General features: G+C 39.6%; 1 protein-coding gene across 12 annotated transcripts in view; it reads right to left on the bottom strand.

The window, feature by feature from the left end:
• Nucleotides 1–17,947, bottom strand: part of LOC140739720 (transcription factor 12-like) — a 175,233-nt gene that overhangs the window by 55,349 nt on the left and 101,937 nt on the right. For all 12 annotated transcript variants that reach the window (XM_073068173.1, XM_073068171.1, XM_073068175.1 and 9 more), the window contains one exon: nt 1,152–1,254. In XM_073068173.1, coding sequence (XP_072924274.1) covers nt 1,152–1,254 — 103 coding nt within the window. The remainder of the gene's footprint in view (nt 1–1,151; nt 1,255–17,947) is intronic.

Genomic DNA, 17,947 nt, shown 5'->3' on the forward strand with positions numbered 1-17,947 from the left:
TACCATGGCACCAAACATATTTTCCATGCACTTGGGTAATATTCCTAAGTATTTTGAAGCAGTAAGTATATAGAATTAAAGATAACTGAAATAAAGAACAACTCTCCTCAGTGTAATAGATAGTTGATACAGTACTGCGCATAAGTCTGAGGTACATATATATACACACAGCCAGGATGCCCAAGACTTTTGCACAGTACTGCATTTGTCAATGTGGAGCACCACAGGATGGGTGTGGGACAGGTGTCAGAGAATGAAAGGTGGCACGGGTGAAGATATAGCCAGCTCTAAGACACCAGGCAAAGTCATTTGATTCCAAACAACTGTTTTATTGATCTTTACATAATGTCTCTCTGGTGCTTCCTGCTCCCTCCTCTCTCCCTTCCTTTTTTCCCCTCCATGATTCAGCCTCTCCCTGCCCCCTTCCCCTCTCAATCCTCAATAAAGACATTCCAGAATCAGGTGCATCATCACTCACATACGTCATGATTTTTTTTGTGTGATAGCTGTACAGCGCAATATATAAAATTACTACAGTACTGTGCATAGAATTAAAGATACATGAAGTAAAGAACAACTCTCCCCTGGTATAATAATGCAGATTCCTTTAAAAAAAACATTTTGTGTTAATCAAGTTGGTACACAAGGCGTTTTTTCAGCTGAAAATCATGAGTCATTTTCCAAATTTGAGAAAACACAAAACATTCTCTACTCCTGGGGATGCCAAAGTAGCGCAGCAGTCAGCGCGACACTATTAAAGTTTGCGGCAGAGTTTGGAGTTCAATTCTGGCAACAAAGACTGGATAAGATAGTGCACTCACCAACAAAAAAAAAGGGCAAAGGGAAGTACAAATGTCTTAAGAGACATCGCAGCTTGGGGCATTCTGGAATTCAATTCTACCATCTTCTGTAAGAAAGTCTTTACGCTCTGCCTGTGTGTATTTGGTTTCTTTAGGTGCTTGCTCTATTTTCCTCTCGCAGTCCAAAGATGTACTGGTTAATCAGTCATTGTAAATTGTCCCCTGATTAGGCCAAGGTTAAATTAGGTGGGTTGCTGGGTGGTGTGGCTCGTTGGGCTGGAAGGGCCTGTTCTGTGCTGTATTTCTAGATGAATAAATAATCTCACTACTAATTCAGATAATTAACTTTACCTTGAATATAGAATGAGCCTGGAAATACAGAACCTGAAGGCTTGGATGAAGAATACCCAGCTGAATCCCTGCTGTATTCTTCACTTGATGTTGAAGCGTACACCTATACAGGAGAACAAAATAATGTTAGTGCGATAATACTGAGGTTTAAAAACATTCAATGCCTTTAAAACAATTAGAAGCATTTTTTGCCATTTTCGTGTCAGTCTTCACTGAGGAAGACAGTAGCAGTATGACAGAAATTTGAGTATCAGGAAGCAGAAGTGGGTGTTTATTATGAAGGAGAAGGTGCTTGGGAAGGTAAAACGTCTAAAGGTAGATATGTCACCTGGACCAGTTGGACTACATCCATAGATCTGAAAGAGGTAGCTGAAGAGATTATGGAGGCATTAGTAACTATCTTTCAAGAATCACTGGATTTAGGAATTGTTCAAGAGGACTGGAAAATTGGAAATGACACTCCACTCTTAGGGAAGGGAGGGAGGCAAAATAATGAGAACGATAGGCCAGTTAGCCTGACTTCAGTGGTTGGGAAGATGTTGGAGTCCATTGTTAAGGATGAGGTTTCAGTGTACTTGAAGGCACACAATAAAATAGGCCAAAGTCAGCATGGTTTCCTTAAGGAAATAACAGACAGGATAGACAAGAGAGCCAATGGATCTTGTTCCCTGGGCATGCCAGTAGCAATATATCATAAGGAACTTGAGGATATTTGGTATGTCACCAAAGATTCAGAACTCTGATGGTGGAGTGGAAGAAGCTGTTCCTAAAATGTAGGTTTTCACTCTCCCACATCTCCTTTGCAGTGAGAAGAGGACTTGTCCTAGATTTTTTTTTGTCAGATTTTCACTCTACAAAAGTTCAAATTAATGGTAGTCAGGAACTAGTTGTGTTATTTACACCAGACAAATTTTACCTTCGTCTAGCTACGTGAAACACTTGGAGCGAATCAGAGGATGCTGAAGGCTATATGCAAATACAAGCTCTTTTTCATCCCTGACACAAATATCTGACTCACTCTAACTGTAGTTCAAATCAATTTCCTATGAACATTGCCCATCTTTTTGCTATTTTTGTACTACTTATTTATACACTCAGTGGCCACTTTATTTAGTACACCTGTCCATTACTGCAAATATCCAATTAGCCAATCAGGTGGCAGCAACTCAATGCATAAAAACATGCAGACATAGTCAGGAAGTTCAGATGTTGTTTGGATGAAACATCAGATTGGGGATGAAATGTGATCTAAGTGACTTTGACTGTGGAATAATTGTTGGTGCCAGACAGGGTGGTTTGACTATCTCAGGAATTGCTAATCTCCTGTGATTTTCACACACAACAGTCTCTGCAATTTACAGAGAATGGTGCAAGAAACAAAAATATAGTGAGCGGCAGTTCTGTTGGTGAAAATGCCTTGTTAATGAGAGGTTGACAAGAAAGCAACAACAATTCAACAAACATGTGTTACAACAGTGATGTGCAGAAGTGCATCTCTGTACACACAGCACTTAGAACCTTGAAGTGGATGAACAGCAGCAGCAGAAGACCACGCTGGGCTTCACTCCTGTACCTAATAAAGTGGGTATTGAGTGTATATTTCTTCTTGTAACTTTTTTAATTGTCTTGAACTGCACTGCTGCTGCAAAACAACAAATTTCACAACATGTCAGTGATAATAAGCCTGATTCTGAAACAACCTCAAATGATTGACAAGAGCTGCTGAAATCAGTCTAAACTGTAGCTTATATAGAGTGCAATTTTCATTCTATCAGCAACAATTTGCATTTAAATAATGCTTTTCACTTTGCATACTATGAAGAAAATTTTATGCTGAGACACGCAGAGATAACAGGGACGTCAAACTTGAATGAGAAGCTGGTATGGAGAGGTGACAGCACAGGATTGGAAAAAGCTGCAGAAAGTTGAAAACTTAACCAGCTCCAGCCTGGGCATTAGTGTCCCCTGTATGGAGGACACCTTCATAAGACGATGCCCCAGAAAAGAGGCATCCATCATTAAATCATAGGACATGCCCTCTTCTCCTTGTCACCATCAGAAGTACAGGAGCCAGAAGAAAAAACACTCAATATTTTAAGAACAGCTTCTTCCCCTCGGCAATCAGATTTCTGAATAAACAACGAACCCATGTACACTACCTCTATTTCTTTTGCTCTCTTTTTACTCTACTTATTTGTTCTTTTTAAAAATACATTTCATATTATTATTTATTATGATTGTTTTTATTATTACGTATTGCAATGTACTGCTGCTGAAAAACAGACTTCACAACATATTAAACCTGATTCTGAAGGCTTCACACAAGGTGGAAGAGGGGAAGAGCCAAGCTGGAGCGAGGCAACCTCAAACAAATACTGTGTGCACAAGCACTAAATAGCTCAAAAGTAAAAATGATTATATATACAGTATTATGCAAAAGCCTTAGGCACATATATAGCTAGGTTGCCTAAGATTTTGCACAGTACTGTAGTAATTTTATATATTGCACTATACTGCTGCTGCAAAAGAAAACACATTTCCTGAATACCTGTGATGATAAACCTGATTCTAATATGGGTCTCTATTGTGGACTGAGAGTGGAATCATTGCTGGGATAAAGGAAGAGGAGAAGGAGCAGAAAGCATCAGAGGGACTTGCTGTGATGATCAATAAACCAATTGTTTGTAATCAAATGACCTTGCCTGGTGTCTCAGGGCCCTGTGTGTCTGCACTCGCGTCACCAACCCCCCAATCCTCTGCCACTTCTATTCCATGCCCCTCCCACTACACCCTACCTTTGCCATTTCCAACATACTTTGCTCCTACCAGACTTACAAACTCTCTCTGTGCTCCACGTTAACCAATACAATACTGTGCAAAAGCCTTAGGCACCCTAGCTATATATAACGTGCCTAAAATTTTCTTTGCATGGTACTGCACATTTCCCAAGAACAATTACATGAACATGGAAACAAGATCAAAACATTTTTATCTCAGCTAAAAAATCTAAAGCTTGCAAAATACTCTTCCAGTTAACTCATACCATACAGTGCTGATTATCTTACTTTTATTTTTGATATGTACATGAAAACACAGTGAAATGCATCTTTATTTATGCCAATGACCAACATAGCCCAAAGAAGTGCTAGGGGCACCCCACAAGTGTCGCAATGCTTCCGGCACCAAAACTGTATGTTTTAATGTACGTATGACAAGCTAATCTCTGCTCTGTCATCACACATCATATAGTGTATCCAAAGGATACTTTGCTTTTTCTTTCTTTCCTTAAATCTATGCTTTTAGTATTCGATCCACCCAGGAAAAGACCTGCTGTCCTATCCATCGCTCTCAAGTCATCCCTTGGACTCAGTCTCCAGAGAAAACAATCCCAGTTTGTCCAACCTTTTTAAAAAAAAAATGTTCAGCTTTATTTGTCACATGTACACAAAAATATACATCGAAATGCTTTTTTGCATTAATGTACAACACACTCCAAGGATGCAACGTTCCCTCTAATTTATTTTAAAGCTGCACATTACTCTTGAGCAGGAAAATTTTACATGGCCTGAAAACCGTGTGGCACCAAAGGCTATCTGAGTGGGAGCATTTTAGTTACCGCGTGGCTCTGCATCTGCCCGGTTGAGAGGGAAGTGCGAGGATGTGCTGGCAGAAGCCCACAAATGTTGGCAGCATAGCATGCCACAACTCATTAACTCTAACCCATACATGTTTGGAGTCTGGGAGGAAACGGAGTACCCGAAGGAAACCCATGTGGCCATGGACAGAACGTACAAACTCCTTACAGACAACAGCGGGATTTGAACCCTGATGTTCCATTCACTGGCACTGTAAAATATTATGCTAACTGCTAAACTACTATGCCACCCATGGGCCATTTTGCCCATGTGACCATACTTGGATGGAGTCTACCATGTTACACTTTCCAATAAGATAACCCTAATCCTTACAATTACACAATGGATTTGGTTACTTGGGCCATCAGTTAATCAGGGCAGCTGCTTATTTCGGACAACTCTTAAAGAACAAAAACTAATCAAGAAAATAGCAAGGGTTCCCTTTGGTTTTTTTTTTGGGACACTGTGCCACTAATAGGGACAGGTGACCGTTGTCTAACAGTTTCAAACTAGCACAATTGCCTGCACTTGTATGGCCGTTAGACACAATACCATACTTCGAGATAACAGTTTTTAAATAGCATCTGTTGCATGTGTTTATGTTCAAAAAAGCAGTGATTTTTAGTCACAGACATTTGGTGAGAAATAAGCAGCAAGACAATTCAGAACTGATTTGCTCACTGTGGTTTCATACATTCAGGCTTCGAGATGCCAGAAATGGCTGGGAGTGAAAATGAAAGATTGAGGATGTAATAATCAAAAGCATTGTGTGAAAGCAGTCCATTATCTTTACTAGGTGTCTGCGCAGATTTTGTTCATTTAGAGTTAATTAAAAGAACAGCAGCATACACTGGATTAATTCCTCCGTCAGTAACTTTTAGACACTAATACACGGTTTTATAGTACTGTAGTAGTATTGGTAGTGTTCTAATCTGATCTCTATATCATTTAAATCAGAATTTATTATTCAATTAAAGGGTAGTTTGTCTTTTCTATGCCTTTTTAACTATTTCCATGAAGCTAGCTTAACTAGGCCAAAATGTATTAGTTCCAATGTGTCCCAATTAACTGGAATCCACTGTATTTCTAATTAAGCTCTGATGGCTGCTGGTAATTCTGTATGGCAGCACACTCAAAATATTGGAGGAACTCAGCAGGTCAGACAGAATATGGAAATGAATAAGCAGTCGATGTTTCGGGCTGAGACTAACTTCTGGTCCAGTAATTCTGCTCCCCACTTCTTTTCAGGATCTTTATACCATTTAACTATATTTCTCTCTCTTCACTACTGAAGCCACGTTAAATTCACCACATCAATCAACACTGCTGTCACGTAAGACTCAGTTGTCTTTTACTAATTACAAATGCAATACAAATAATTTGCAACCAGTACCCAAATTAAAAATTATCAAGATCGGAGATTTCAATGGGTTGAACAACTTTTCCTATAGTAGCTACTGACAAGGTGCTACAAGCGCATAACTATATCTTGTGTGACAGCACGGTAGTGTAACAGTTAGCATAACTCTTTACAGCACCAGTAACCCGGGTTCAATTCCCACCACTACACTATGTCTTTACTAGGCATAGTAAGGCATTGTACATTCTCTCCATGACTGTATGGGCTTACTCTCGGGTGCTCCAGTTTCCTCCCACTTTCCAAAGACAGTGTCGAGTCGAGTATGATGTTTTCCAAAAGAGTTGTCTATTGGTGGGTCTTCAGGTAGCTGTAGAGGACAATCCAGCATACACCTAACATAACATTTATGGAGAATACCTGTGCACGAAGTTGTTTAATGTGGGGAGGCTGATGAATGGGCAGCCACTATACAGTCCTTAACAGATCGGGGTCAGGGTCCAGTGGCATGGAATGCAAGATGACTAGGGACCCTTCACTGCTGCAGGCTTCCTCTGCCATTGTGACTTGTGATCTTCCGCAGGCTCCGCCAGTGAGGTCTTGATTGGATCACTTTGTCTGAAACATCCCCCCTTGACCTTATTACTGTGGGTGATCATAACAGGAACTAACTATTGCTCTCAGGATCTTAAGTTCTCACAAGCCTCTCCACCATGACAAAAGACATATGGGCTAGTGAGCTGTGGGCATGCTACATTGGCGCTGAAAGCATTGCAACACTTACCGGCTGCCTCCAGCACATCCTTGATGCATTTCACTGTATGCTTCGAGGTTTCAATGCACATGTGACAAATAAAGCTAATTTAAGCATAAAAAGCTAGAGTAAGGCAGCGTCTACGCAGGGAAATGGACAGCCAACATACTGGGTCAAGACTCTTCATTTTCATAGCTGCACTGAGCTCCTCCAACCTTTTCCTATAGTTTCAGGTTCTAACAATTGGAGCCTTGTGTCAACATCCTACTGTCAAGATCATGAGTTGCGAGGAACGCTGTGGCAAGAAAGCATCATCCATGATGTAGGCCCCCACCATCCAGGCCATGCTCTCTTCTTGATGCTGCCACTGGTAAGAAGGTACAGGAGCCTTAGGTCCCACACTGCCAGGTTCAGGAACTACCCCTCAATTATCAGGTTCCTGAACTGGTCTGGATAACTTCACTCACCTCAATTCTGAACTGATCCCACAACCTATGAATTCACTTTCAAGAACTCCATAACTCATGTCCTCGGTATTATTTATTTATTATTGTTATTATTATTGTATTTGCACATATTATCTCTTTTGCACTTTGGATGCTGGTCAGTGTTCGTATGTAAATACTATTGTGCTTAGATTTCATTGATTCTATTGTATTTCTTTGTTCCGACTGTAAATGCCTGCAAGAAAATGAATCTCAATGTAGTATGTGGTGACATATATGTACTTTGATAATAAATTTACTTTGAAGTTTGAACATCCTACCTACAAAGGGGTGATCACAATGGTAACACCATGTTCCAAATGTGCCCTAACCAAAGTCTTATACTAAGGCTCAGCACATAGAAACATAGAAAAACTACAGCACAACACAGGTCCTTCAGCCCACAATGCTGTACCGAACATGTCCTTACCTGAGAAATTACCTAGGGTTACCCATAGCCCTCTATTTTTTCTGAGCTCCATGTACCTGCCCAGGAGTCTCTTAAAAGACCCTATCATATCGGCCTCCACGAACTCTGGTTAGCTACTCTTGGTGCCGTTGCCCCAGTAGGGATGACAGGGTTTAAGTAAATAATTTAAGATGAAAGCAGTCATGCCGTAAGCTTCCCTCCCTATCCACACGTCGTCACTTTCAGAGAGCTACAGACATACACACGTCTTCTGCAGTCTGGTTGAACACCCAAATTGAGCAGTCTTTCATTGATTCTATTATAGTCATTATTCTATAGATTTATTGAGTATGCCTATAAGAAAATGAATCTCAGGGTTGTATATGGTGACATATATGTACTTTGATAATAAATTTACTATGAACATAGTCTTTGTGGCTGTGAAGCTGGAATTTTCTTTTATATAATGCTAATATTAAAGTGCTGTGCAGTTTTCAGACTATGTAAAAAAATTCCTGCTCAGTGCAATGGTTGGTTCCCACAGCTGTAAAAAAAAATCAGAGGGAAATTGATTGCTCTCCCATTTACTGTACACATTCCTCTTACATTTGATCTTTAAGTGCAATACCTCCAGACTAAAGTGACTTTTTTCCAGCCACATTTAATGGATCTCCCTCTTGCTGAATCCTTGGAAAGCTTTCCTCACTATCTGCAGCTCTGCCAATTTTTCTTTCGTCCTACTGAACAGCCTACCTGCAATTTTGTTCATATCATGTGTATGCGTGCACACACACACAAAATATCACAAGTATCAGGCGCCACAGTAGTGTTGCAGTTAATTGAAACCTACCAAAAGGCCTAGATAGAGTGGATGTGGAGAGGATATTTCCAAGAGTGGGAGGGTCTAGGACCAGAGGGCACAGCCCCACCATACAAGGACATCTTTTTGGGACAGAATTTTTTTTAAAAATTAGGGTGTGGTGAATCTATGGAATTTATTGCCACAGATGACTGTGGATGCCAAGTCATTGGGTATATTTAAAATAGAAGTTGATAGGCTCTTGATTAGTCAGGGCATCAAAGGTTATGGAGAGTATTGAGGAGAATGGGGCTGAGAGGGATAATAAATCAGTGCTGATGGACCAGCAGAGCAGACAATAGGCCAAATGGCCTAATACAGCCCTCGTCTTATGCTCCCCACACTGATCCCTGCAATACACCACTGTACATCACAGATGTCCAGTCAGAACAATGCTCCACTACAACCCCATCTTCTATGGCCAATTCAATCTAACAAGTCACTGTGGACCCTGCCTGTATTTTTATCTTGTGGATTAGTTAATAAAAAGTTCCTGTTCATAAAATGCTTGAATGTTGTTGTCAATAAGTATAATTGGAAGCAAAATATTTTTGCAGCACAATGTACTTTTACAAAACGTATTTCTTCCAACACCCCCCCCCCCCATTAGCACTGGGATAAAAATGGTACAGGTTACCGAGCTGAATATTAATCTTGAAAAACTGACTTTTTTATAATCTGATTAAATAGCAAGCATCATGATGGGAATTGAATGATGCACATCTAATAACTCTGCCATCTGTCCATTTCTGGCACAGTCCCAGTTTCAAACACAGCTGTGTAGGAGCTATGCACGCATCACATCCCTAATAAAACTGATGAGGTGAGCAAGTCCCAACTTCCAGCAGCAGAATTTATGAAAGTCTTCATCTAAAGTGGAGGAGGATTAGTCTTCTCTGCAAGTTTGGCTTGTTTTTCTAGAAGTGTCAGAGACTTGGTTGGGGGAATGAATTGGTGGCGTAACAGTTAACATAACACTATTACAGTCCCAGAGACCATGTTCAATTCCCACCACTATCTATAAGGAACATCCCATACGTTCTCCCCATGACTGCATGGGTTTCCTCTGGGTGCTGTGGATTTCTTCCACATTCCAAAGACATACAAGTTAATATGTTTACTGGTCACATGGGTGTAACTGGGTGCCTTGGGCTCATTAGCCCAAATGGGCCCATTACTGTGCTGTATCTATAAATAATATACAACTACATGACAGTGGGATGCTGTTGGTTAATTCTCTCCCCAACACTCTCAGCATGCCCAGTAGCTAATACAATGGAACATACTTTCAGGATGTTGGAGGAAAGTAAAGGGAGGAAGTCAGAGGCAGATTTTTCAAGTTCAAGACCAAGTTTAATTCAATTTTTTTTTAGACACAGTAGTGAGTGTGTGGAACATGTTGCCAGGAATGGGGATAGAGGCAGATACATTAGGGACGCACACAAAGCACAAAGTAAATTTATTATCAAAGTATGTCTGTGTCACCACATACTACCCTGAAATGCATTTTCTTGTTGACATCCACTATGAACTAAGAAGTACAAAAGACCTCTGTGTTCTGCAGCTTGTTTAATAAAGGCAAGCGTCACTTACCAATTTATTCATCCATCAATCCTGCAACCTTTCTGATCCGTGGAAATACCTCCAAGATCCCCATTTTTCATATCCTACCATTTTCTCCCTTCCCAGGACTTGTTTGCCTCTTCTATATTTGTCTCCCTGGTCCTCCCTTTCAAATTAACCTTCCAAATTCCATACTTCTCACCTGAGCAGCAGATGAACATAAGCCCACCATAGGGTGACATATGCAAGAGCTCAAGGCCTGGTGCCAGGCAAATAATCTCTTCCTTAATACAATAAGGTAAAGGAGATGGTTATTGACTTCAGGAGAACTTGCACTGTTCACAGACCCCCATCAGTGGCACAAAGGTGGAAACTGAAAACAATTTTAAACTGCTAGGAGTGCACATCACACACAATCTATCATGTACCCAGAACACAATCCTACACAGTCAAGAAAGCTCAGATACCTTTCTGAGGAGGTTGAAGGGAGATAGACTTTGTATATCCATACTCAAGTCATTCTACAGAAGCACAGTACAGAGCATCCTGACAAGCTGCACCTCTTCTTGGTATAGAAACTGCATTGTGGCAGACAGGAAGGCTCTACAATGGGGAGTCAAGACTGCATCAGCCTACCTACCATCAAGGATGTACATAGAAAGGTGCTAGAAAAGGGCCAGCAACATCATGAAGCATCCCACTCACCAATCTCTTGGAATGCCTGTCCCACTTCCATCAGGGAGGAGGCTACATAACACCCACACCAAGACAATTAGACTCAAAAAGTTATTTTCCTGAAGTAGTAAGGCTGATCAACACCTCCACCCACTAACCCACCCCTCTTACTTTATCATTTCCTGCCAGTCACCTTATGTACAGACACTCCTTTGTCTAGCGTCACTTTATAGACATACAATCTATGTATATAAGCTATCTTATATATTTCTATTTATCGTGTCTTTAAATTATTATTATTGTGCTCTTTATCGTATTGTGTTTTTTTTTTGGTGCTGCATCAGATCCAGAGTAACATTTCATTCTCCTTTACATTTGTGCACTGGAAATGATATTAAACAACCTTCAATGTTTTGGCAGGGTATGTCATCAGATAATAGATTTTACTTTGACTTGGAATTACATAATGGCACAATGCTGCTTTAAGAATATAAGTACTTCATTGAAATTATGGCAAACAGAAACTTGCAAAACCTCATCTTTTTGCCACAAAAGATATCTAATTACGTATGTTTGCTTGTTTGGAACTTTGAATATTAGACCATGAGATAGAAGCAGAATTAGGCCATTCATCCCATCAAGTCTGCTCTGCCAATTTATCATGGCTGATCCATTTTCCCTCTCAACCCCATTATTATTGTCTGAAATGGCCCCAACACCTGTTGTGAAGGTATGCAGGCTTAAAAAGTAGAAGTAATAATTTAATTGAACTATCCCTTCTCTGTGCAGCCAATGATAATAAGCAAAGTATCTACTCCATGAACAACAGTGAAAATGAAGGAATCTGGCAACCTGTTTCACCGGTTCAACCCAAGATGGAGGTGTTAATAAGCAGTCATAGATGCCAAGAGATATCAATAAATCACTTCACCAATGTTGCATTCAACTAAGCAGAAAAAGACTTCAAAACAAAATTTTAAAATTATTTTACCAAATTCTCACAGCAACACACAAAATGCTGGAGGAGCTCAGCAAGTCAGGCAGAATCTATGGAGAAGGGATGAAGAGTTGATGCTTTGGGTGGAGTTCTTTCATTCACAAGTCCAGAAGAAGAGTCTTGGCCTGAAATGTCAGTTGTTTAATCATTTCATAGATGTTGCCTGACTTGTAGAGTTGCAGTACGTGTGTCTGTGAGTGTGTGCGCGTCTTTTATTGCTCTGGATTTCTAGCATCTGCATAATCTCGTGTTTATGTTGCCAAATTTCCAGTCATACAAATACTGTCACAACAGAATTACACTTTGAAAGAGTTACACTTACTACCACGTAACTGTTAACAACTTTCTAGAATGAGAACAAGTTATCTAAAACACACTTACTGAAAACAATCACAAATTTAAAATGCACATTACAAAATTTATTTCCCTGTTTACCTAAGGCCAGTTATTTGAGTATCCACATGTTACATCAAACTACAGAATGGATTTGAACAAGGAAACAGGAAAAGCTTAAATGAACTGGAAAGATGTGCAACAAATACTACACGATAAACTGTAGCTTGCTGAGTTTAACTAACCTATCCATTGTTAGGTAATCTTTTCTGTTCTTGCACTAAACTAGAATCTGTGAAATTCCACCTGAGGTAAGAAATGTAGTTTTAGGCTCCAAAAGGTCAACTATTTCTCTGCAAGGAACTTTCAAATTCTGCATAATTTCTGCAACTGTCAATGTAACAGTTTCCCGGCTGTATCGAAAGTCTTGCCTTACATTAACTTCATGTCTACAGTTTTACATTCTAGGTACTTCTGTCAAAATCAGCATTTTTCATTGGATATTATTTCCTTTGTGCACATTTCTAGTTGAAACTGCCCACTAACATTTGTCACACTATAATTACACGAGTGGTACATAAGAACAAGAGATTCTGCAGATGTTGGAAATCCAGAGCAACACATACAAAATGCTGGAGGAATTCAGCAGGTCAGGTAGCATCTATGTAAAAGAATAAGGAGTCGACTTTTTGGGCTGAGACCCTTCTTCAGGATTATAGAGGAAGGGGAAAAAAGCCAGAATAAGCAGGTGGAGGGGGAAGGAGTACAAATACAGGTGGTCGGTGAGACCAGGTGAGGGGGGAAGGTGGCATGAACTGAGAAAGCTGGCAGTTGATAGGTGGAAATGGTAAAGTATTGAAGAAGGAATATTCCAACTAATTATCCCCTCATTTCCAAAACTGCAACTTGAAAAGTAAAACAAAAATCTGAAAACAAGAATGTACATTTTTTAAAAAGAAAGAACAAAGTGATTTTTATCTATTCTGGTCCAATTATAGCAGCTCTAATTTCATTTTAATTCCCTGCTTTAGTCATCCATTGGTGATACTTACACAATCCTGTATTTTCTGGATACCTCTCCAACATTAACTAGATGGAGTGAAGAGCCTCTTCTGCAGGTTACTGCAATGCTGACTCCAGCATGTATCAATAACATTTCTTTCTACATGGAAAGCACTGAATTTCAGAGGACGTTGAAAACGAGTCAATATTTACAAGGGGAACTCAGATGCACTGGAAAATACGTTTGGCGAAGTAATCTCTGTGAGACTAATAAAGCAAGAGAAACTACTTCATCCCAAAGCTTCAGCACTTTTCCACCAATTTCCGAGCATATTCAACCATACTCCAAGATGATATTCCACACCAACAGATCAGAAATACGATGCTTCTTATAAAAGCTAAGGCCAGAGTTGATAAATGTGCAATATACATGATGCACCGTTGTGCCTCAGCATGGACTATCACATTAATATACTCACCAGGGGCCAATAATAAAAGATAATCTCACTTCTATCCTACTCAACTGTGTCACTAGAGAACAGCACAAAACAATACCTGAACTGTAAGTGCACGCCAGTCCACCTTAATTGTCACTTCAACTAGTTATGAAGTAAACACGCTGGTGGATGCTAAAGGAGGTTTCGAGGGGTGGGTTGAAGGCCTATAGAGAGAGGGCCCCTGGGATACTGATATGCCACATGGCATATAAACAAAACACTTTAATACTGGAACAGTTGTGAAAATTCTTGTGCCAAGCATTTTGTATTCATAGAAGAAATATACAATTTACTGATGTGCTTTTAAAGACTCAGTTGAAGGTAGTCTCACAAACTTTTAATCAGAATCAGGTTTAATATCATTGCCCATGTTGTGAAATATTTTGTTTTGCAGCAATACATTGCAATATAAAGGTAAATTATAAACTAAAGTAAGATATATATGCATAAAAATTAAGTAAGCAGCACAAAAAAAAGAGGAAGTATTCATGGGTTCATTGCCTCTGATGGCAGAGGGGAAGAAACCATTCCTAAAATATTGAGTGTGCATCTTCAGGTTCCTGAAGTGTACAATGAAACTCCTTAGAAGTCACTGAAATTTATTGTATCCTAGCCTTTTGACACTCAAGAGCTGGGGGAGGGGCGTGAAGCTGATTGGGACAGGAAAAGCCTTCCTCACCACTGAGCACCTCTACAAGAAGTGCTACCACAAGAAAGCAGCATCCATCATCAAGGACCCCCACCATCTAGAACACACTCTCTTCTCGCTGCTGTTATTGGGAAGGAAGTAAAGGAGCCTTAGGTCCCACACCACCAAGTTCAGGAACAGTTATTATCCTTCAATCATTAGGCTCCTGAACCCATGTGGATAACTTTACTCACCTCAACTCTGAACTATTCCACAATCTGTGAACTCATTTTAAAGAACTCTGCAATTTATGTCTTCAAAATTATTATAATTTTTTTTGCATTTGCATAGTCTGTCTTTTTCACATTGGATGTTAGTCTTAGTTTGTGTGTAGTTTTTCCACTGATCCTATTGTATTTCTTTGTTCTACTGTGAATGCACGCAAGAAAATGAATTTCATCTGCATACTTTAATAATAAATTTACTTTGAATTTTGAAGTGGTATAACATACTAGGATCAAGGTGGTAGGAAGCGTGATTAGTCTCAGAAGCTTATGTGGAGACACACGAGACTGCAGATGTCATCTATAAGCAAAGAGTAGAAATGGCTTGAGAAATTCAGATCAAGCAGCATCTATGGAGGCAGAATATTAGATGATACGTTGGATTGAGACAATAGCTCTATTTAAAAGATTAAAGATGAGTTTAATTTCTCACATGTACATCAAAACATATAGTGAAATGTGTCATTTGCTCAAATCACATCAGGGAGTATCGTGCTGATCAGCCCGCAAATGTTGTCACACTTCCGGCTCCAACACCAACTAACCCTAGAGGCACGTCTTTGGAGTGTGGAAGGAAACTGGAGTGCACGGGGAAACCCACTCAGTCATGGGAAGAACGTACACACTACTTATAGAATCAAACCCCAATCCTTTAGCTGGTAATATAAAGCATTGTACTAATTGCTACATTAGCATGCTGTCTACCTATGCTAACATTCCTGGTAAGCCTCAACCAGGGGTTCCCAACCTAGGGCCCACGGACCCCTTGGTTACCGGTAGGGGTCCATGACATTAAAAAAGGTTGGGAACCCCTAGCCTAGACCCAAATGCCCATCTGCCAGGCTAAATAAACCAGTTATTAAAGGGTCTCGTCCTGAAACAGCAACTGGTTATTTCTCTCCATAGATGCTTCCTAACCTGCTGAGTTCCTCCAGCATTTAGTGTGTGTTTCTCTGGATTTCTAGCACCTTCAAAGTCTCTTGTGTAAATGAAAAACCTGCATAAAAATGGTGCTGTATCATAGCCTGTAATGAGAAAATAGAGGAAACTAAAGCATTTAGTCACTTTCAGTGGGAAGAATTATTAGCTTGCATTTAACAACTGCTGGTATTTAAAATCATGTTAATAATTTCTTTTAAGAAAAATCTTAAAAGAATATTATGCACAAATAGCACTTTATAAATGCCCTTTCAAAATTCTTAGTCATGCAAAGTCATCTTGCAGACCTGCAGCCTGATGCAGGGGTCAACCTGAAGTATTGTCAAATTCTTTCTTCCCACAGATGCTTCTCAACCTGCTGAATTCTTCCAGCAGATTGTTTGAATACAAGTTTAATCATTGGGAGTTATTTAGAAAATAAACTAATGACCTAAATATTGCAGTCAGTGCATGCCAAAACATATTGTGTTGGAGTCAATAATGCTATAGGATTAAAATATCCATGAAAGTGCTTAGAAAGATTACCCAGCTGCAGAACTGAGTGAACAATAAATTACAAGAGTCTCAGGACTCATACGACCAGGTTTAGAAACAGTTACTACCCCTTGACATCAGGCTCTTGAACCAAAGGGGATAACTTCACTCATCTTCACCCATCATTTAAATGTCCCCACAATCTATGGACTCACTTTCAAGGACTCTTTGCTTCATCTTCTCAATATTTATTGCTCATTTATTTATTATTAATTCTGTCTTCTGCACTCTGGTTGAACGCCCTAGTTTGGCGGTCTTTCATTTTGTTACGGTTATTATTTTATAGATTAAGTATCCCCACAAGAAAATGAATCTCAGGATTTTATATGGTGACATATATGTACTTTGATAATAAATTAATTTGAACTTTGAAATAGGAAATGCAAAAAACAAGCCTGTCACTTCTTTTCCGGAGCTCATACAGAAGGACATGTTTTCCCTCTTTCTAACTCAAGCTACAGCTGTTGTTAAAAAAGGTTCTAATGCAGTGGTACAAAGCAATACCACAAAGTGACCTTTCAATTAAACTCTGCAAGGTTTAATTCCTGTAGATATAACCAATGCCAAGGAAAAACAGAGCTTAACAGGATAAACTATGAACTTGCAAATACTCTCCAAAATGGTATTGACTGCTTCATTTTTAAGAGGTCAGTCACCTTGGGAAAGAAAGTAATGAATGTCAAACAGCACAAGGCAAATTAAAGAAAAATGCCACTGAATATACAACATGCTCCATTATCTAGGATTTAGCATAAATTCTTCCCACTGAAAGTGACTAAATGCTTTAGTTTCGTCTATTTTCTCATTACAGGCTATGATACAGCACCATTTTTATGCAGGTTTTTCATTTACACAAGAGACTTTGAAGATGCTAGAAATCCAGAGAAACACACACTAAATGCTGGAGGAACTCAGCAGGTTAGGAAGCATCTATGCAGAGAAATAACCAGTTGATGTTTCAGGATGAGACCTTTTGCTTTAGTGCTTTGATAACAGAGACTGGGAAGTGCATACAAATTTTTTTTTAAAACAACAGTGTGGTTATTAGAAATTTAGAAGGTAAAACAAACACTTGAAATCATAAGGAAAAAGACAGGTGGAAAATAGGGTTAGTTTCAAAGACATAGATTTAGTTTTTCCATTTTATGAACCTTGGTACTAAAATTAAGATCCATTTTAAATGACTTGTGGCCCCCTCCCTTACAGAAACTAGTAATTTTTCCACTTCTATTAGGGAAGGAGACTCAATGGGCTGATGCCTAATTCTACTCCTATGTCTTATGGCCTAGTTATCAAGGTAGGAATGCCAATTTTCAAATTCAAATGCAGCTACAAGTCTGTATGATGAAATACTAGGGATGGTATTTTAGCCTTTACAATGGAAAGGACGACATTGATTAAAAGCATAGAAACACAGAAAACCTACAGCACAATACAGGCCCTTCAGCCCCAAAGCTGTGTCGAACATGTCCTTACCTTAGAAATTACCTAGGGTTACCCCTAGCCTTCTATTTTTCTGAGCTCCATGTACCTGTCCTGGAGTCTCTTAAAAGACCCTATCGTATCCACCTCCACCACTGTTGCTGGCAGCCCATTCCACACACTGACCACTCTGTGTAAAAAAAAAACACCCCCTGACATCTTCTCAGTAGCTACTTCCAAGCACTTTAAAACTGTGCCCTCTCGTGCTAACTATTCCAGCCCTGGGAAAAAGCCTCTGACTATCCACATGATCAATGCCTCTCATCATCTTATACACCTCTATCAGGTCACCTCTCATCCTCCTTCGCTCCAAGGAGAAAAGGTCGAGTTCACTCAATCTATTCTCATAAGGCATGCTCCCCA

Source organism: Hemitrygon akajei, chromosome 16, assembly GCF_048418815.1.
Source record: "Hemitrygon akajei chromosome 16, sHemAka1.3, whole genome shotgun sequence".
NCBI lineage: Eukaryota > Metazoa > Chordata > Chondrichthyes > Myliobatiformes > Dasyatidae > Hemitrygon > Hemitrygon akajei.